The sequence below is a fragment of the Acytostelium subglobosum genome (assembly GCF_000787575.1).
Source record: "Acytostelium subglobosum LB1 DNA, scaffold: scaffold11, whole genome shotgun sequence".
NCBI lineage: Eukaryota > Evosea > Eumycetozoa > Acytosteliales > Acytosteliaceae > Acytostelium > Acytostelium subglobosum.
The window spans coordinates 938,188-959,115 of NW_012236522.1; the positions used below are offsets into that span (position 1 = coordinate 938,188).

A 20,928-nucleotide genomic window follows, 5' to 3' on the forward strand; every position below is an offset into this window, starting at 1 on the left:
TAGAAGTTCAAAATAATAGAATTTAATTAATCCTAATTAACGAGGGTCATTTTTGTAATTCTACTATTATTCTACTTTCGATACCTGTTAGCACTGTAGCAGTTTGCACGCCCAAGAGAGTTACCAGGAGAGTTGTTTCAGCACGCCCGAGAGAGTTACCAGGAGTGTACTCAGCACGTTGGTCAGCACGTACTTCTGATTGTTCACACTCGTTTGTTCACCACGAGTTCACCAAACGTTGACCCATTGTTCACCACTCTCCGCCCAAATCAATCACAATCACCTTTAAAGGCAATGATTTCCGGTCACTCTTCAATGATCCTTTTATGGTTGGTGTATTCATCAGCTATGTCTATTGGAGCCATCAGATAGCATCATTTGCATATTGTACTCATTCCCTCTCAGTAGAATGTGCTTTAGTTTCATAGTGAATATCATCAACAGCATTCTCTGGAACCTGTTTGGTTTTAGACTCATTTGCACGGAGGAGCGTATGTGTGAACAATTATAAAACAACAGGTACAATGACTGACATTGATGATCAACAAGACTCTCTTCACATCTATGTACACTTCGCTGGAAGTGTCCTTGACAATCCTTCAAGAGCATTGGTCCTCAACTTCTTTGACCACTACGAAGAGATGACCATCAATCAGTTCCATCACCATGGAGAGGACTTGACACCAACCAACCCGGCTGCCCTCGTTCTCCAAGGAGCTCAAGAAGGTGCTACCAACGCTCGACACTTTCACTACTCCTCAGCCGAGGTCTGCAACCTTGTTGTGCGCTACCTCAAGAGGCACCGTAAGTCTAACAGTAACAAACTGCTCACAGGTATGATACTAACATTCCTTCAAGAGTTTGCACCAGGTGTTCAGCTCAATCATGACGATGTTCTGTTCCAATACAGGTCGAGGCACCAGACTCAATTCGACCCAGTCACATTCATTTGAACAACTCCCATTGTTCAGATCGTCTTGTACATAGGAATAATAAATGCAAGGCACCTGCTCCAGGAGGGCCTATAAGACTAGAAACATCATAAATATATCTCTAACAGATATAACATGTCATTATTCAAAGAGTACTATTGGGACGAGAACTCAGAGTTCAGAGAGCGTCACAAAGCATACATCAAACAAAAGGTAAGATGCGAATGCGGCTTCGAAGTTGGTCGCACCAATCTCAATCGACACAAGCAAGGCTACATCCACAAGCAGTTGATGGCCAACAAATAGGTTCAAAGTGATATAAATTAACATCTCAGTGTTAATATATAGAATGAGCAGATCAACAAGAGACATTGGCGACAGACTCAAGAAGACGGGCGTGACAGAGATCAAGATGACCGGCAACTACAGCAGAGCAGACATCGAACGAATCGCGCAGCGAGACAGCAACACGCACCCATCCCAGAGCCTGACACATTTAAATCGTTCTACATCTACGTACATGAAGCAAAATGCAAGGCAGGAGGCTGCGACGGCGAATGGAACAACTGCCTCTATCACTGCCTCCACGATGCCTACCCAGACCAGGTGACTGAGCACTAGGGCAAGCCATCACAGCTCAAGAAGGACCTAAAGCTCGATGTCGATCAGAAGGTCTCGATCAAGCGGATCCCAGAACTCGAGGACAGACTCAACATCAGAATCAACGTCAAAGGTGATCACTGCTACGCCTCCACTTCGAGGGCAACCAGAGAGGTCAACCTAATACTAACAAATGGTCATTACAAGCTCGACAAGGAGGGCACCTATGCAGGCAAGGGCATCAGATACACGCGATACAACGAGAGGGACGTTTACATCAAGCCAATCGTCTTCAAGTATCTCAAGGGCGAACAGGTCCAGCTCTACGACTATGGCGAGCACACGACAATCAGCCTGGAGCAGTTCATCAACAAGAAAAGGCGCAAGTACCAAGACAAGTGCGAGTACATCCGTATCCTCTCAGGCATGACCCTGGAGGAGACATTGGACTCGTTCAAGGCTGACGCCGACATGCTCAAGGAACACACTAACGGCGTCATCGACATGTACACAACAGGGCAGAACATCAACAAGGCAGCGATCAAGCTGTTCCTTTCGTACAACAAGACGGTCAAGCCAGAGCCCATCGGTCAGATGGAGGGAGAGTGGATCAAGAAGTCAGCTTATGGCCCATTGATGATGGCAATTCAACATGTAGGAGCTCTCTACAAGTATGACGTCGCTAGGATGTATGCATCCATCTTGAGGAGTGGCGGCTTCATGATACCAATCAAGTGTGGCGATTTCCAACATCTGACCGACGAGGAGCTCAGCGCCATGAAATCAATCCCGTTTGGTATCTATCGTGCCACCATTGTTGGCACTCATGGCGCCTTCAAGCACAACAAGAGCAACTACTACACTCACTACGACCTCATCTTTGCCAAGGAGCTAGGACTGACATTCAACCTGAAGACCGGCAAGAAGGCCAATGCGCTCATCTACGACAGCAGCTGCAGGAAGTTTTGCTCCGACCTGTTTGGCAAGTACATCGATCAGGTTCTCGGCTGGATAGATGCGTGTGAGCCCAAATCTAGATTAGAAGAGCTCTGCAAGTGTCTCTACCAACGTCTATGGGGCGCTCTCTCCAAGCGCAACAAGACCAAGCAGTGCGCAAACATGGAGTGCGATGCAGAGGTGATAGAAACCAGCGATGGACAGAGAACGATCAAGCACGTCGAAATCCCATTCCCTCGCATCATGCCATTCATCATCTCCCGTGGTCGCAAGATGATCGGAACGATAATAAAGGACGACATTGACTGCATCAAGCGCGTGCACACCGATGGATTCGTCTCGACAAAGCCTTGGACAGAGAAGACAGGCAAGAAGTCACTTGATTATCCCAAGTTGGGCAAGGAGTGTGGCGACCTACGATACGAGGGCTACTGCCCGAACGCCTACGTCAAGAACATGACCAAGCCTGTTGGATCGTTCGCCATTGGAGTATGGCAATCAGAAGGCTGTTAATATAATCTCTACTTCCATCAATATGGACGTACAGACTACCGTCGACAGGAGTGGCAGCAACACCAACAAGTCTTACATGCAACAGTACTACGAGGAGTACAAAGAGGAGATCAAGGCCTACAACACAGAGAGAATACCCTGCGAGGTCTGCGGCAAGTTAATCTGGCGGCACTTGATGAGGAAGCACGAGAGGAGGATGCATTTAGTTGAATAACATTTATTCTAGAGCTTAAAGCCGTCTGCTGCAGCAGACTCAATGTCTGGTATCCTTGTGCTGATAATAGACGATCCCATCCACTTCTGTATTTGCTGGAAGTAGGAGCCAATGCAGTCTGTCTCTTGCGATATGTGATCGTAATCAGGATGCTCCTCATGCATAACTATGCTCAATAGTTTGGCATTGTGATAATAGTCTTGGAAACATGCCCAATATTGACGAAACAATCCTAAAGTGATTGCAACACAACGAGGCTCTTGGGGTGGTAGAATAGGTAAGTTTGCTCGAAAGATGATTGTTCCTTTGAGGTCTACTAGTTCGTCTGGAATGGCTAAAAAGATACCATTTGGGTGAACACAAATCATTCACCCAACTCGTTGGCCGATGTGATCATTACAACTTGTAGTAATCCATACCAACATTCATTTAACATCGGGCAATAGATACATATAAATACTCATGCACCATCACAACATATCTGCATCAATATCTTATCATCATGGTACTTAACCTTACTACGGCTGAAATAGACCAGAAGATCTCGTGCGAGTTGAAGACCGCGTCTAATAGGAGCATCATCAAGTTCCTTGGGAAATTGGAACCCGAGGCCAAGAAGGTTGCGCTGAAGGCTCTTACCGAGGACAAGGGCATCATCACTCCGCCAAAGGGCAAGACCAAGGCCATCAAGAAGAAGGTATGTAATCCATTCGATTGTTATAGCTCATCATCTAACATTTATAAACAGGATGATGCAGGTGCCATCTATGCCATGTACGAAGGATGGAAGGGGCAGCTTGAGGGCATTATCGATTACATCGAGACGGGCACAGACAAGGAGAAGAAAGAAGCGTTCGTGATGAACATGCCGGATATGATCATCGCTCCCATCAGATATGATGACAACCAAGTTGGATGACATTGGCAACCAGGCCGAGAAGGCGTTCACAGCACTCTACAAGTTCAACATCTTCTCTCTTTGGCAATACTTCCGCCTCGGCCAGATTCTCTATGTCCTCAAGATGGCTGTCAAGAAACACAATGGCGATCACAAGCTCATTGACTTTTTCGGCTACGTCAAGGCGAGGGGCTTCCATCAATCATCATCCACGATCGACAATTACATCAAGTTCTATTTATTCGTGTCTCGCTCTCCCAACATCCTGTACTTGGACAACGTACTGTTCTCTGACATCATCAAGCACGCGGAGCAGTTGAAGGAGTTGTTCAACGTTCACGCCAGCATTTGGAAGAAGAACCTCAAACAACTTATCAAATTGACCTACCAGAACAAGAGGAGGGATCTCGTAGAACATTACAACACATCGGATATCGTGGCCATGGAGGACATCCAGGACGATCCTGCCAATGGTGCGGATGAGCAAGAGGAGGAGGCGCCAGAGCCTGGCGTGGAGGAACACTTCAAAGACGACAAAGACGGCATGGACACCAACAATGACCAGGACAACTGAACCAATCACTCACCAATCACCAGCAACCAACCCTCAATGCAAGGTCATCATAATAAATGCCCTATGGACACTTATTATCAACACCAACCCTACAGATAACCAAACTTCTTGTATCTCTCCTTCATCTCTCTAGCCTTCTTCTCCTCTTTCCTGACATCACTGTATCCAGTCGCCTCTTTAAATGGTACCCCGCGATAACGATTGATCAACCATTTCATGGCATGCAATCCACAGGTATCAGTGTTGACAGCTTGATCGATCACTCAATAGAGTAATAACGAAATAATTGCAATATCAGACTCAATAGTTACTTATGACCTTGTACCACTACTCAGAGTATTGATTGTTTTATTGATTGATTGATTGGAATCGACGTAAGTTAGGAATTACCGATGGACTTCGGTGACATCATTTCAACCAACATTATTCTTTCATTGTGATCATATCACATTATTCATCTCACTCACTTGTGAGCTCATCATTCGACTAATCTTGTTGTCATTCAGTCAGTCAGTCAGTCAGTTTGGCTGGCTGTCAGGAATACACGGATTATTATTATTATTGTTCTTGTTGTTGGGATCAAAGAATGGATTGTCACATTCAATAACCCCACTACAAACCATGTTGATCTAACCAGTCGATAACACACGCCCGTTCCTGGCACCAACACACAATCAATCAATCATGATAGTCTCCACATCCAACACAAACAACACAGCTTGTAAATCTTTCATCCCTACATCCTTCCATATCAATATAATTCATATCCATATCCAGATTAGAAATGGATGTCCAAGATGTCCAATTAGATGAACCCACGTCATGTGATTAGATGGGAATGTAAGAAAGGCACATACTACATCTTATCTTATTATTCAAAGTCTGATTGTAATACTCTCCACTCTTTATCTAATATTATTACCTATTAGTTCAATGAATTATTATAGTTATATTGGACGATGATCCGTCTTCATCATGATCAATCAATCAACTATTTAAACATCACAATTCCATCATTATAATCATCAAATCAATCAATTAAATCAAATCAATCAAACAAATAATAATTAAAAATGACTATCCTCAGTAAGTATATTTGATAAAGACAAAGATAAACCTTACAAAACAATCCACTAATGTACCAAACCAAATATAAATAGAGACCATCTCTTCCCTCTCCTTCAACGCCACCTCGATGACCAACGGATCAGTGTCAGCTAGTGGAATGACCTCGTTCGGCCAGTCATCTAACCATGTGTCTGGAATTGTTGGAACTGTGGGAAGCAACCTCAACCCAGCTGTTGAGGGTGCCTTGGCCTCCACCAAGGCTGTAGCAGGCACAGTCATTGCTACTCTTGATGGTGTCGCCTCTTCCATTGGTCTCTAAACATCTTTCCAACAACATCAACATCCCTCAATGTAGAAGTACCAGTACCATCAATATATTCACCAAATCACATGTGACAATATCATCATCATTAGTATAATAAACCATATCTTCATGCATGAACTGTAGTAATACAGTTCGTCCAACACCAATCTATTAATTGATCAATAATTGTATTTATTTCCAAACTTTCGAAACTACATGTTGTCCAATGTTTGCGCGATAGATGAATGGGGGCCCACCCTTTTTACTCCTCCCTACAACCTCTCTAATTCATTCATTCATTCAACATTGTACATACATATAAATATAAATATATATATATATAATCACAAACTAATATTAATTGTAATAGTAATATAAATATTAATAATAATAATAATATAACAATGCCTTCTCTATCAGATCAGGAGAAGAATCAGCTTAGTGTAGTGATTGGTACATCTTGTGATGTTTATTCATCTACTGTGGCAAGGTTGTACGAAGGAAAGCAGGGAATGTGGGAGTACACAGGTGTAGTAGGTGCAGTATCAGTCGTAACACATCGTATCGAGAAGACTAGTTACATCAAGATCATCGATATCAAATCTGCACCTCGTATTATATTCGAACAGGAGCTTTACGATAACTTTGAATTCACCAAGGCACGCGACTTCTTCTACACCTTTGAGGGAGATACCACCGTCTACGGACTGTCATTCACCGATGTCAACGAGGCTTCCGACTTCCAATCTAACCTCAACCGTGCCAAGACTGCCAACAGCGCACGTCCACAATCAATGGCTATGCCAGCCGCCGCCGCTGCTCAACCTGCAAGTATGTTCGTTCAGTGAACGGTCTCACAAATGTTGAAGAATGATTAACAATCAATATATTCAAACAGAGGCAACTCCAGCACCAGCACCAAAGAAGGAGGAGAAGGAGAAGAAGAAGAAGAAGGGATTCTTCTCGTCAATGTTTGGCGGTGGCGACGAAGAGCCAGAGAACTTTGAGATCTCGACACCATCATCGTTTAGACATGAGAGTCACATTGGTTGGGATGCATCACAGGGATTCGAGATTCGTAACATTCCTCCCGATTGGCGTAAGCTGTTCCAGTCGGCAGGTATCACCAAGAAGGAGTTGAAGAATGCCGAGACCGCTCAGTTCATCGTCAACATCATCGGTGAGAACTTGGCCGCTGGTGGCGGTGCACCACCAATGTCAGGTGGTAGAGCGCCACCTCCTCCACCTCCACCAACATCAAGCAAGGGCACTCCTCCACCTCCTCCACCCCCATCACACAAGGGTACCGCTCCTCCTCCACCACCTCCTCCCCCTGTGTCTGGCGGACCTCCTCCTCCTCCACCTCCTCCCTCGCACAAGGGCGCTCCACCTCCTCCACCCCCTCATACGTCTGGTGGACCTCCACCTCCACCCCCTCCTACATCCAATGGTGGCGGTGGCAACGGCGGTGGCGGTGGCCGTGCCGATCTCCTGTCTGCCATTCGTGGTGGTGCCTCCTTGAAGAAGGTCGATCACAGTGAGCCATTGCCAGACATCCAAAAGCTTGATGACGCTGGCAACAGATCATTGGTTGACACTTTGGCATTGGCCATGATGCAGCGTAGAGGCAACATGAGAGAAGACGATCAAGATGAAGATGATGATGACTCTGGTTGGTCCGACTCTGAGTAAGCTCTCCATTTGGACTTGCTCCCTCCCTCTCTCTATCTCTCTCTATTGTACAACAGACATCCAATCCACAATCCAATCATCCAATCAAACAATCAATAACAGACATTACATTACATTTACAGGCGTGAATATCTTTGGAGGGGAGTTATGTACATTATACTGTTTATGATATGATATATCTAGTCGCTTAGTTGTGAGGTATGGTACCATAGTTGATTGGGTTGGCATTGTCCTCTTCTTGACTTCCAAAGTCTTGTTGATGAACAGCCTGACTGATCATGATCAAAGCCGTTCGCCTTGACATGATCTCCAACAGGAAGCATAGTTGTGGTAGCTCGAGCAGCACGTAGTAGAGCAGGTCAAAGTACCATGCGTTGAATCGTGCCGGGTTGAAGGGTGTCAGTGCGACGAGCACCGAACGTATTAAGAACGATAATGTACAGTACATAAACACAATGATCAGGCTCAGTCGCAGCTTGGCCATCTTGTTTGTTTGCTTCTTGTATGGATTCTTCTTGCTCTTGAGGTACTCCATGTCCTCATACTTTGGTGCAAACTGTATCTCCTTGTAATATGATCGATATTGATGGAACCTTTTGATGTTGAATTGATTGGATTGGATTGATTGATTGATTGTCCAGGATGGATGGAAGAGGATGGGAAGGGGAGGAGAGGGGAGGGAAGGATGATCCAAATGAGTGTCCATGTGATGATGGCCAGCCAATGAGGTAGGGAAGGATGTGAATTGATTAGTACTACACATCATTGAGATTGGATGCATAATGTATACTTACAGGAAGCTCATGAGTATGATTGATGCACCAAAGTAAATGGATGATGCATAGAGTTGTAGTAGGAGTCCAGCTGAGGAATCAGTTGGATTCACAACGAATCTATGAGCATGTTGTAACTCCAACTCTACAAGATAGAGTACGATCACAGTCACATACATAAATACATTTCCAATTAGAATAGCCTTCATAATAACACTTGTATTGGCCTTCATCTTTGTTGGTAAGTATACCTGCATACTAATTATAAGTCTGTTTTCACATTGATTGATCGTTTGATTCAGTGTTAGTGGATTGATTGGATTGAGTGACTGGAATGATTCCAGGGTTGAGTGATTGAATGAACTTACCCAAAGAACAATGATATTGAATAGACAGTAAAGTATAGGAATGATGGAAGTATCTTGAGTATGGCAAGTATTTGATTCTCCACTGGCGATAGATAGACCTGATCCTCCATTGCAAATGGTAACAGAGCGAATGAGAATGCTCTCATCAATGATGCAAACACCATGCTCAAGAAGAATATCCTGGCAACATATATGGCTGTATCAATAATGTGTTTATGTTAGTTAGCTAATCCAGGCCATTTTCATTGTCCTGTCCATGCCATTGTACTCACCTCTCTTTCTTGTCCTTATCAACTGTACTATTGAGGCTATTGCCAATGCTAGATACAAGGTGGACAACACCCAATGTGATATATCATATGGCTTATTTATCCATTGTCCATCACGCACATCAACACTCGATGATGATGGTGATGATGAAGTGTTGTCGTAGTTGTTGTTGTTGTTATCGACTGGCAACATTCAAGTCTCTAGTCTAGGTATTTGATTACTATCTATTATCTGTACAGATAATCAAGATGGATTGATGACCAATTGGTTGTTTAAGTGATCGATCACTACTACTGCACGTTGGGGTTGAGTGAGCTTAGGAACTCGGAAGAAGGAAACAAACAATTGCTTGTTGTGGAGCATTGTCAAAAACATTTAATAATTAATTAATTCTTTTTACGCCTCAAAAGCTCAAAGCAACACCGCTAAAAAACTTAGGAGTCCAGGATGGTCCTAGTGGGGTGTACCAATAGCCCCTGAACCCATCAAAACAATGCATCCACCTATTCGATTTTTGATGTTGGTCTGGCTGTTGTTTTGACTCAATCTTGGTGGACCACTAGGTACAATTCCAAAGTGATCCGGGTCATGAACCAGACAGCCAGTCTGAAATGAACTTGGGAAAGTCCGATGACGGACCATGATTACATCCGAAGTTAGCAGTTGTAGGATGGTTCAAAGAATTTGATCTTCACACCTTTCTGATTGACTGACAACTGATAAGCTGCCTGCTGATTGATTGATTGATTAGTTGATCGCTTCTTCTTCTACATCTTCTTTGGCCTTGTCCAAGAGGCAGGTGATATGACATTGACATCATGTTTCTAGATCAAAGTGCAATCTCACGTTTGCAAGGATGTATGACTTTAGCGCGAACATGTCGAACCATCGGACATCACGTGAACGAGTTATTAAGTGACCTATGATGACTTGATTGATCTGTGCATTAAATATCGACTTGCATTCGACTGGATCAATTGAACAAAAGTAGCCAACAAGTTGAATGTTTCCATTGTCATCTTGGTTTGGGATAACACAAATTTGTTTTGTTTGTTCTGTTGAGGTTTTGGATTAAGATCAAAGAACACTAATATATTAATAAATTTCAATCTAGGAATAGTTCCAGTCATTATAATATTACAATAAATTCAATGAATCACAAATATCCAAACAAAAACACTTTTCAAAAAAAAAAGGAGGGAAACCTTAGATTGTTGAACGAACATTTCACTTCATCATGAATAAACAGTACATTATTAATGTAGGAGCAATCAAGTCAAATACAGATACATAAGTATAAGTATAAGTGGTAGGAGTGTAATCAATCAATAATGAGTCTAAAGAGAAGTAGAGTTGAGTATGAATCAGCTGCTGATGAGGGAGCAGGCAGCAGCAGCACGATCTGTCAAAGGGAGACTAAGAATATAAAGAGTGATACAGAGGCTATATCAGGTAGGTATATATACTTCGAAGGAAGAGAGAAGTATATTAATGTCACTCATCACTCATTCATTCATTCATTCATTAAAGAGAGGACACTGCGACTGATGAAAAAGAGTAACAGCAATGTCAACGCCACTCCCGCCAACGTCATTGTCAACGGTAACAGCAATAGTATAGCCAACAACAACAACAACAACAAGAATAATAATGTAAATAATAATAATGTAAAGAATAATAATAGTAATAATAATAATAGTAATAAGAAAGATGTTGAGATGTTGGTTGAGAATATAGAGTTCTCTGATCACTTTAAGAATGGAAAGAAGGGCAACTGTAGAGTGTGCTCGGGCAACTCAACAACAGTGTGCCAATGTCCATCGTGCAGTCACAATCTATGCTCGAGATGTGCTCGTCGCTGCAACACCTGCTCAGATGTCTTTTGTCGTCTATGTTGCATTACAAAGTATGTGTTGGATGCTTGGTGATGATGTGAGTGATGTTGACGCGACCATATTGACTAATCTTCTAAAGGGACTCCCATCATCATCATCATCTCGATCAATGTTGCTCACTTGCTCAATGTTGCGATATTCATTCATACTCTGACTGTGACTCTGATTCCGACTCTGACTCTGACTCTGACTTTGACAATTGCCATGAACATTGTTGACTTGTTGTTTGGATATACATAGCTACGATCAATCTCATGATGTGGACAATTGCATCGACTGCCACTTGTCCAGGTAATCAATCAATCGATCAATCAATCGACCAAACATCATCAAATCTTCATTGGCATGGTGATGCCCAAATCCAATCAATCAATCAAGCTCAATCAAATATAGTCAAGTAATGGTTTATTCGATCAGACGACGACAATTGTATCATCACTATTAGACTTGATTGCTATTACTATATATATATGTTCCAAATGAAGATCATCATGTGGCCCATGCTATAGGTCCTTCTTGCCATCATGCTCAGCAGCGGCAGTTGCAGCAGCGGCGGCATCGGCAGCAGCCTTCTCATGCTCCTCATCGTGGATATGCTCATAGTTCTCTGTGTTGATGTCGTTCAAGCCAAGCTCCTCATTCATCTCAAAGGTTCTATCGTAGTCCTCCGAGTCCAAGTTGGGATCGGGGTCTGGCGCGTAGAGACTCTGGATGTAGCTGTTGGAGATGGGATCGTCGATGATCATGGTGAACTTCTCCTCGCCACTGACGAAGCGGTCGAGACCCGACATGATCTCGTTGTAGCGCGCACGTGTCTTGACGTCGGCGCTGTCGCCACGGAAGAATGGGTTCTTCTCGAGCTCGTCGCGGATCGTGGTGAGCAGACCCTCGATGGTCGTGAACCTGCCACCAAGCGATCCGTGAGTGATCTCAATGTCCAACTCGGGGATGATGGCGTTGGCCGTCTCGGACTTGAGAACGTCGCGAGACAAGTCGTCGACAGACTCGACGCGAAGCGTGAGCTTGCGGCCCCTTGGCTCGATGGCGCCACCAGGTTTGATCTCGTTGGTCTTGAAGCCGCACTCCTCGCAGTTGAATGCCATGAGCACAACGTTCTTGAAGTAGGGGATGTCTGTGACGACCATGTTGATCTTGCCCAAGTGTCCACAGTGAGTGCATGAGTTTGGCAGTGAAAGGATCTCACGATCCTCCAATGGTTTGCTGAGTTGTTCAGTGGCGGATGCCGATGTCGATGTCGAAGTCTCTGGGACACCGCTGATGCCCAACATAGCGTTCTGCTCATCAGTCCTAGTGTACTTGGAGATGCTCATGTTTGGATCGTTCTTTGGTGCCAATGGGTTCTCGACGTACGAGTTGCCCGAAGGGTCGTCAATGACCAATGTGAAAGGTTGCTCGACCAACATCAAGTCAGTGAGCTTTGCAATGAATGCAACAATGCTGTCTGCTGTCTGATTATCTCCGTCCTCCTAAAGTGATTCATTAATTCGTTAGTGAGCGAACAAGATTGATTGAGTATGATCGCGATGATGTTTGCTTCTCCCTCCTTACTCTCTTGATCTTGGCGGCTTGGTTCAAACCTTCGATCGATCCTCTGAGGAATCCTTCGATAGTGTTGAGGCTGCCCCTCTGAGTGGAGGCAGGGATCTCAAAGTCCAACACTGGGATGGTGATCGATGCAGTGTCCATCTTTACAATCTGTCTGTTCATGTCCTAATGGTAGTAGTAGTGCTCATCATTAGTATGAATGATCAATTAATCAATCAGTGTAAGTTACACAAACAAGTATATACCTCGTATGATTGAAGAGTGAGCTCGATGTGAACACCCTTGTCAGCGATTGAACCACCGGACTGCACCTCTGAGCTCTTGAATCCACACTCGGGACACTCAAAGGCCAGCAGGATGATCTCACGGAAGAATGGTATCTTGGTGAGCAGTATCTTTGTTAGACCATGCTCGTTATGACAGTTCATACAAAGACTCTCAATCTCCTCTACAGTTGCAGTGCTCGACAAGTCCTTGAACTCCTCAGGTTGTGGTACACTATCATTCTTTGTTGAAGTTGTTGAAGTTATTTGTTGTTTTCTCAGTCATTATGAATGTATCTGTATTATTATTATTATCTCTGTATTGTTATTACTGTAATGAATTCAAACATACATATTAATAAGATCTCTGAACTGACATTGGAATATAAAAGGACGAAAAGAATGCGAAAACGAAGAAAGTTTGGATAACACCCACACCAAAGCTGGTCCATTGCTTTAACTCAAGGAGTTCAGGTGAACTTGCGACCAGACTTCTCAGTCTATGAATGACTCCCGACTTTGCCAACATGATGGTCTGGGTGAATGGAACAATCAATAATTCCAAGTTACTTACTTTAAGAGGTAATGAAATGTCGTCACAGTGCCATGCCCTGACCCAAAATCAATACTATTAATGGAAGTCTACTTTTAGAGTTTGTTGTCAGTTGTTTTGTTTGACATTCTTGATCTGAAAAAGAGATCAAGAAGAATGGTTTGGCGGTTTGAGTGCAAACAAGTTTAAAGTGCCAGGTGAACCTGGACCAGACGACTTGGACGAGTGACCAAACATTGATATTTATTATTGTTATATAAATACAAAGACTATTCAGGAAATTAATTAATTATAAGAGGTAATGTAACTAGAATCAACAAGATCAGGTCCACTCGTTTATTCAATTTTGAGGATGACCGACTGACCATCTTCATCAAACACGAAAAGGTCAGTCGGTATGACACCAATAATAGGTGCACATGTAACCATTTGTTCATTGTATATGTTGTTTGATGGAGGTTGGGCAAGATTTATCTTCTCCCACTCGCTAAAGCTCCACCCATCCATCGGGTGAATAAAAACATACAAACTTTCGATCGATCTAGAAGAAACGAACTGATCGACTTGGTCATACACACTCGAATTCTACCTCATCAATTTATTATTATTAATTAATATCAATATATATATATCAAAAACAACTTATACAAATACAAATACACCAACACATATATTTATACAAGTACACCATCAAATAGAGTGATCAGTCGACCCACCCAACATTCATTTGATCAATCACACACACACACACAAACACAAGGGGGTTCATCATTAACCCATCCACTCATCTTATCTCAAGATACTCTCTCTCTCTCTCTCTCACACACGTGATCACGAAGGGAGACCATCACCAACAACCCAACAACAACAAGTACTGATATAAGTGCTAATACTCCCACCTCCTCAGTCAGTTCAGAACTACCACCATCAATCAACTTTTAAGTAGTAGAGCAGCAGCAGCAGCAAAGCAGAAGTGAGTTAGTGACTCTAAATAACTCAGGCAGACAGGCTGTCGACCCTACATATTCAATTACTCTCTCTCTCTCAGTAGGTATATATTTATAATTATACTAGTTGTGTTGTTGGCTTGGCTTGGATTGGCTTATTGTTGGGCATTCAGACATACACATACATACATACATACAGAGACAGACAACAGCATTGATTGATTGATTGATGAGAGAGCGAGGCTTGACATCTAAACAAACCCAACACACTCACATTCACTCACACACACATTCACAATCCAAACACGAATTACTCATAACTCAATCCTGTCCCTTTCCAATCACTCGCAGACAAAGACACCCATCCATCCATCCCCCTACCCTATCGCATCCTTAATCTCTCTTTGTTATATTGTTCCCCAACATCTTATTCATTACCCAATATTATCAACATAATCAACAACAACAACAACAACAACAACTATAGTTGTTACCAAAGCATTAGCGCAGGCAGTCTGGAGGCAAGAGCACTACTTTATAGTTGATTGATTGATTGTTGATTGAATGAGTGAGTGAGGAGTGAGGGAGGAGGGGAGCAAATGAATGAGAGCATGACAACCAACTAATCAATCAAACAAACAATCAAGGCATCATAGTGTAGACAGGCCATTAATTCAACGACGGACTACATTGATACACAAATACATTGGGAATCATTCAATCAAACAACATTGTAACAGATACATCTTAAGAGGAGGATACAGATAGAGATACAGACAGAAGATACAGACAGATACATACAGATACAGACAGATATGAAACCAATAACAAATAAGTTGTTGGAACAGGGATTGAGTAAAGATGGCAAGATAGTGCGAATAGAGAATACAAAGATTAAGCAGGCAGTGTGTCCCGCGTTCATTCGTTCTCTTCAGCCACTGCAGGCATTGAACGCGTTGGTCATCAAGAACTGTCGACTCAAAGTGCTGCCGCCCGACATATCGGAGCTCGTATGGCTGCGTCGTCTGGTGGTCGACGACAACAAGCTGACAGAGGTGCCGAACCTCGAGCGAATGGACGCGCTCGAGGAGCTGGTGCTGAGCGGCAACGAGGTGACGCGCTTCCAGGTGTCCATCACAAAGCTGCCGTCGCTGCGCCTGCTCGACCTCTCGTACAATCAGCTGGGCACGATCCCCGTGCGTCTATTCAGCATGCGCAACCTCACCGAGCTCCGGCTCGACTCTAATCAGTTCAGCAACTTCCCTGCGCATCTCTGCGAGCTCGAATCGCTGACGTCGCTGTCGTTCGCAGACAATCAACTACGCGCATTATCCGAGTCGATTGGCAACATCAAGTCGCTGACGCGACTGGTGGTGGCGGGCAACGCGCTGGAGCACCTGCCCGCCGAACTGGCACAGCTGACGCGCCTCACCTATCTCGACGTGTCCAGCAACAACATCAAGCAGCTGCCATCTGGCATTGGCGCGCTCACACAACTTCAGCACCTGTACGTGCAGCACAACAAGCTGCGCGCGCTACCCGACGAGATCAGCTGCTGCCGCGAGCTGGTGGCCATGCGCCTCAATAACAATCAGCTGACGTACCTGCCTACGGCCATCGGGCAGCTCAAGCAGCTGGGCGAGCTGTACGCACACGAGAACAAGCTGATGACGTTGCCCACCGAGATCGAGGGCTGCAAAGCGCTGAGGAAGCTGTTCCTCGAGTTCAACAAACTCACCCTACTGCCTCGCCAGCTCGACCAGCTGCCGCAGCTCAACCTTTTGACGCTCCACGACAATGCGCTGGCTGAGCTGCCAGAGTTCCTGCACCTGGACTTCTTGCAGCACATCGTGCGACTGACAATGCACAACAATATGTTCTTTGACACGATCGTCTCGGACATCCAGCAGCAGGTCGGCGCGCCCCCTCCACACGACGCACTCCATGTACTATACCAACACTTTAATCAATTGGCGGGCAGCACCAACTCGATGGGCAACTCGTTTGACTCGATCAAGTCGTCGGGGGAGCACGAGGACAAGCTATCCCCTCTACCCTCGTCCGGTTCGCACTTTCTCACCGTCAATGGCTCCTCGCCACTCTCCTCGCCAGTCAAATCTGGCAAGAAGGGCGTAATGTCCAGCGGCGCAAAGCCGCCACTCCATCTCAATGGCATCAACAACGTCAACAACAGGGCATCTCCGACGACCGTGCTCAACAACTCAAAGGACTATTCGTCCGAGGATGACAGCGACAGCGACCCCGTGGGCTCGCTGCATTCAAACAGGCGACTCTCAATATCACCGCGCACCAGCGTCAGTCTGTCCAGCTCGATGGACCAGACTTCCTCGCTGGCAATGCTGGCCTCCACCCCCGCTGGCTCATCTTACCTGCAGCAAACGCAACCGGCACAGAGCAATGCGTCCACCGGCCTCAATCTCGTGCAGATGATAAGGCCTCGTCGTGGCAGCAGTAGCAGTAGCATCAGTTTCTTGACCAATCCAGATGGCACCAGCTCGCCCACGTCGCAACAGGGCTCGCCAATGATGGGCACGCCACCCAACCTCAACCTGACGCGGTCCTCCTCGTCGTTGCTCAGTCTACTCAATAGACGTCGTTCGTTGGGCCACTCATCACCACCTCCCTCGCCACAGTACCGCAACTTCCAGACACTGTTTGAAGCATTACTCGACGAGTTGGACTACTCCAAGCAGCGCAGATACGACCTGATCAACCTGACCACAGAGGACAAGTGGACATTCCTTCAGAGGCTCAAGCCAGACTGCACAACAACCTTGGTCAGCAATGGCGTCTACCAGTCTGCGCCACTGAGTAGCTCGGCCAATGAGCTAAAGACATTGTTGTCGTCGCCTCCAAAGTTGAATGGATCGCAACAATCAATGTCGTCGTCGTCGGGATACACTGCCGCCACACCGAGGACTCTCAAGACGCCAAAGAGTCCGAGAGTATACGCCAAGGTGTTGTCCACACATCAGCTACAAACATTGGACGACGTGATCAAACTGCGACAACATCTCTCCGAGCGATCCATCTCATGGGTGATCAACTTCTCCGAGAGTGCTGGTATCGTTGCCCTCATCAACCTCATTCAATCAGTGTTGTCCAAGGAAAGGTATGATCAATCATTCATTCAACCAAATAATCAAACAATGATCACTAACATCGCTTACTTGTAGCAAATCTGATGAGGACCACTCGATTATCAATGAATGCCTGTCGTGTATGAAGGTTTTGATTGAGTTGGACATGCAGGCGATATTGTTGACAGATGCAGCCGACTCGATCGTGCCACTGATCATCTTACCTAACCTCTCGGTGAAGCGCGTGACTTTCGAGGTGTTGGATATGTTCTGCAGGAACTTTACGATTGGCCCAGCCATCACACTGGCCGCCATCCGCCAATTTGCCAAGCGCAGCGATATGACGATGCAAAAGGCACTCGACCTCGTGATGACCCCGCTCAAGGGCGAGTTTGCAGCTGACCTCAAGGTCAACTGCATGTCGCTCATCAATCATCTGATCCGCGGCTGCAAGGAGCTGGCCGCGAGGAATGCTGTGCGCCAGGAGTTTGTGCACGGCGGCATCCAACATACAATCAAATCACTGCGCATCGATGGCGAGGGCAACGAAACCTCGTCGTGGAAGAGACTCGAGAACGAGATGTGTCAGTTCGAGCTGCAGCTGGCCGAGGATGAGAGCGCAACAACGACCGCACTAGGTCGCTCTCCAAGTTGGTCGATCGGAGGAGGCGGTGATGTTGGCGGTGACGAGTCATCGTCGAGCGCAACACAGCAACAACTGATTCAGCAGCAAATAATGGCGACACAAATGGAGCAACGTCTGCCCGTGATGATATCCTGCAGTCCTGATGAGGGCTCAGCGCCACTGCCCGTTGGTGAGGTTCTGGTCACGGTGACCAAGAGCTCGCAAGCTGGCGATGTGGTGCGCACGATCCTCAACACCAACCCAAATCTGAGGGAGTATGGCGAGTGGGGACTGTTTGTCCGCGATGCATCCAACAACAGCGCACCTGGAACCTTTGTCAAGGACGACGATTGTGTTTCCGAGGTGGCGGCCCGTGCCGCCCTGGCAAGCCCAGAGTACTCGTTGAAGATGGTGCCATGGCGAGTGCGCGTGTGCCTTGATCGCGTCAAGGACATGGGCGTCTCTGGCGATGCAGTGTTTGTTGGTGCGACAATCATTGTCGAGGAGCCAATGGACCCGTCGTTGACCTGCGCCGGTATGGTCGATCACCTTGTCAAGCGATACCTTCCCAACGTTGGCGATCAGTACTGTCTGGACAGCGATGACTTTGGACTCTATCTGGACAGCTTTGGATTTGGTACGGGAGGTTACTGGCTCGAGCCACTGGAGAAGCTGCAGGTGAACCGCGAGGTGCTCAGAGACCCCAAGTGCGCAGTCGCCCTGCGTCTGCGACCCAAGCATGTCAAGCTAAAGTTTGCCGACGACTCGTTCGAGCAGCTGCGTCTGGACCTGATGCTGCCCACCGAGAAGATCTTTAGCGAGATCTCTGAGAAGGTCGTGGATCCATCAAACAGCATCAACTTGGCCAACTATGGAATCTTTGTCGATCGCCAGGACAGTCTGGACTCATCGGCCAATGGCCACGACAAGAAGAAGATCGAGTGGATTCAGCCCGGACTGCCACTCTACCACTATCGCATCAGCAATCGTGTGTGTCTTCGCTTCGCCGTGCGACCATCCAGCGTCACACTCATGATCGACGCGTCGCTGTTCCCATCATCAACATCCACAGGCGCTCCCAACTCTACCAATCAGACATCCACAACCTCCACCACTCAGACATCAGAGACCCACCCTGCAGTGGACATCGTGTCCAAGGCAACTGCCTCAAACATTGACGTTGTGGCCAGTCTGATGCAGACCGTTGCCCAACCCATTGAGACTGTTAGCGTTTCGGTGCAGATCCCCCTGCATCTGCCACTGCAAGAGTCCCTGGACACGGAGGAGAGTTGGCTCGAGTGCAACATCGATCAGGCAAAATGCCGCTTCCACATCGACTCGTTCGACGGCCCCGTCATCAACCAACATCAGCCGCTCAACAGCCAGTACTTCACTCAGTCCAAGCGCATCTTTGTCGAGCTGGCCGACGAGGCGAACCTGGCCATGCCCGACGACGTCCTTCACAACGCGACCAACATTTGGGAGGAGGTGAGTGACCGCACCACGGTCATCTACGACGTCGACCAGGTGACGTTCAAGATCACCAACATCATTCGTGCGGCCACACTCAACAAGCTGGTGGAGATGTCTACGACCAACATTGACAATGATCGCGACACCATGAACATCCTGCTCATGACCTATATGTCGTTCACGACATCCGACATGCTTCTCGAGAAGCTGATTGAGCGCTACAACGTGCCCGGTCGCATCGATGACAAGACCAAGAACGTCATACAGCTGCACGTCATTGTGTTTATCAAGAACTGGTTGGAGCAGCAGACACCACAGGCAGCCAGCGGCGGTGGCCTGGAGGAGCGATTCTTGGAGCGAATCAATCAGTTTATTGAGCGACTCAAGTCTGACGGCTACTCAAACATGGTGCCACAGCTCAAGCGTCTGGTGGACACTGGAATCAAGGAGAAGCGTGCCTACGCCATGCCCGAGGTTGCGCGCATCAACACATCACTGCGGACCATCCCTTCGATCACGACGCTCCTGGACGATGAGATGTTTGTCGCACAGCAGCTAACATTGCGCGAGTTTGAGACGTTCAAGCGCATCCAACCAATCGAGTTTATGAACCAAGCATGGAACAGACCCAAACTGCAGTACAAGGCCATCAACCTACTCAAGATGATCGATCGCTTCAATCGCATGTCCAACACCATCTCCACGTCCATCCTGGCGCAGCCCAAGTTGAAGCATCGTGTGCGCCTGCTGAGCAACTACATCAAGATTGCGCTGCATCTGCGCGAGCTGAACAACTTCCACCTGCTCACGGCATTCCTGTCGGGCATTCGCAACAGCTCGGTACTGCGTCTGCGACTGACATGGAGCAAGATATCCAAGAAACACAAGCAGTCACTGGAGGACATGGAGAAGATGATGTCGATGGAGGGTTCGTTCAAGACGTTCCGCAGCATGATCAAGGAGCTGATTCCACCCTGCATACCATACCTTGGTGTGTACCTGAAGGATCTGACCTTCATTGAGGATGGCAACAATGATCGCATGGATGGCGGACTGATCAATTGGGCCAAGAAGAAGTTGGTCTACAACATCATATCGATTATACAAGGCTGCCAGGACATACCCTATGACTTTGGACCATCATCCACCAAGGGAGAGATAGTATTGGCCGCATTCGATTCGTTGCCAAGTGCCAACGATGAGGTGCTCTATCAAATGTCTTTACAGATTGAGCCAAAGACAAACTCATAATATCGTTGGTTGGTTGATCACTTCACAACCCTATACACATTTATATATCTCGAATATCTCTTTAACTTGTACATATATATAATATATATAC

The 20,928-nt window shown here is 46.2% G+C and overlaps 10 protein-coding genes across 10 annotated transcripts; 8 read left to right on the forward strand and 2 right to left on the reverse strand.

Moving 5' to 3' along the window:
• Positions 1 to 409: 409 nt before the first annotated feature.
• SAMD00019534_062540 (hypothetical protein) lies at positions 410 to 953 on the forward strand (the record flags this gene model as incomplete). The annotated part of the gene is made up of 2 exons (XM_012898852.1): positions 410 to 491; positions 550 to 953. The coding sequence occupies 2 exons, from the start codon at positions 410 to 412 to the stop codon at positions 951 to 953; spliced, it is 486 nt and encodes a 161-aa protein (XP_012754306.1).
• A 114-nt stretch (positions 954 to 1,067) lies between these two features.
• Positions 1,068 to 3,216, forward strand: SAMD00019534_062550 (hypothetical protein; the record flags this gene model as incomplete). The annotated part of the gene is made up of 4 exons (XM_012898853.1): positions 1,068 to 1,145; positions 1,281 to 1,448; positions 1,554 to 2,978; positions 3,037 to 3,216. The coding sequence occupies 4 exons, from the start codon at positions 1,068 to 1,070 to the stop codon at positions 3,214 to 3,216; spliced, it is 1,851 nt and encodes a 616-aa protein (XP_012754307.1).
• A 502-nt stretch (positions 3,217 to 3,718) lies between these two features.
• On the forward strand, positions 3,719 to 4,135 carry SAMD00019534_062560 (hypothetical protein; the record flags this gene model as incomplete). The annotated part of the gene is made up of 2 exons (XM_012898854.1): positions 3,719 to 3,913; positions 3,965 to 4,135. The coding sequence occupies 2 exons, from the start codon at positions 3,719 to 3,721 to the stop codon at positions 4,133 to 4,135; spliced, it is 366 nt and encodes a 121-aa protein (XP_012754308.1).
• SAMD00019534_062570 (hypothetical protein) lies at positions 4,116 to 4,688 on the forward strand (the record flags this gene model as incomplete). Its single annotated transcript, XM_012898855.1, has 1 exon — positions 4,116 to 4,688. The coding sequence occupies one exon, from the start codon at positions 4,116 to 4,118 to the stop codon at positions 4,686 to 4,688; it is 573 nt and encodes a 190-aa protein (XP_012754309.1).
• A 1,073-nt stretch (positions 4,689 to 5,761) lies between these two features.
• SAMD00019534_062580 (hypothetical protein) lies at positions 5,762 to 6,075 on the forward strand (the record flags this gene model as incomplete). The annotated part of the gene is made up of 2 exons (XM_012898856.1): positions 5,762 to 5,774; positions 5,849 to 6,075. 2 exons carry the CDS (start codon positions 5,762 to 5,764, stop codon positions 6,073 to 6,075), a joined length of 240 nt encoding a protein of 79 aa, XP_012754310.1.
• A 389-nt stretch (positions 6,076 to 6,464) lies between these two features.
• On the forward strand, positions 6,465 to 7,752 carry SAMD00019534_062590 (hypothetical protein; the record flags this gene model as incomplete). Its single annotated transcript, XM_012898857.1, has 2 exons — positions 6,465 to 6,891; positions 6,959 to 7,752. The coding sequence occupies 2 exons, from the start codon at positions 6,465 to 6,467 to the stop codon at positions 7,750 to 7,752; spliced, it is 1,221 nt and encodes a 406-aa protein (XP_012754311.1).
• A 187-nt stretch (positions 7,753 to 7,939) lies between these two features.
• SAMD00019534_062600 (hypothetical protein) lies at positions 7,940 to 9,355 on the reverse strand (the record flags this gene model as incomplete). The annotated part of the gene is made up of 4 exons (XM_012898858.1): positions 7,940 to 8,345; positions 8,547 to 8,795; positions 8,894 to 9,089; positions 9,166 to 9,355. 4 exons carry the CDS (start codon positions 9,353 to 9,355, stop codon positions 7,940 to 7,942), a joined length of 1,041 nt encoding a protein of 346 aa, XP_012754312.1.
• Positions 9,356 to 10,494: 1,139 nt separating this feature from the next.
• On the forward strand, positions 10,495 to 11,276 carry SAMD00019534_062610 (hypothetical protein; the record flags this gene model as incomplete). Its single annotated transcript, XM_012898859.1, has 3 exons — positions 10,495 to 10,615; positions 10,694 to 11,069; positions 11,138 to 11,276. The coding sequence occupies 3 exons, from the start codon at positions 10,495 to 10,497 to the stop codon at positions 11,274 to 11,276; spliced, it is 636 nt and encodes a 211-aa protein (XP_012754313.1).
• Positions 11,277 to 11,561: 285 nt separating this feature from the next.
• On the reverse strand, positions 11,562 to 13,237 carry SAMD00019534_062620 (hypothetical protein; the record flags this gene model as incomplete). The annotated part of the gene is made up of 4 exons (XM_012898860.1): positions 11,562 to 12,545; positions 12,628 to 12,789; positions 12,870 to 13,130; positions 13,220 to 13,237. The coding sequence occupies 4 exons, from the start codon at positions 13,235 to 13,237 to the stop codon at positions 11,562 to 11,564; spliced, it is 1,425 nt and encodes a 474-aa protein (XP_012754314.1).
• Positions 13,238 to 15,202: 1,965 nt separating this feature from the next.
• On the forward strand, positions 15,203 to 20,837 carry SAMD00019534_062630 (hypothetical protein; the record flags this gene model as incomplete). Its single annotated transcript, XM_012898861.1, has 2 exons — positions 15,203 to 17,520; positions 17,585 to 20,837. The coding sequence occupies 2 exons, from the start codon at positions 15,203 to 15,205 to the stop codon at positions 20,835 to 20,837; spliced, it is 5,571 nt and encodes a 1,856-aa protein (XP_012754315.1).
• Positions 20,838 to 20,928: the final 91 nt, after the last annotated feature.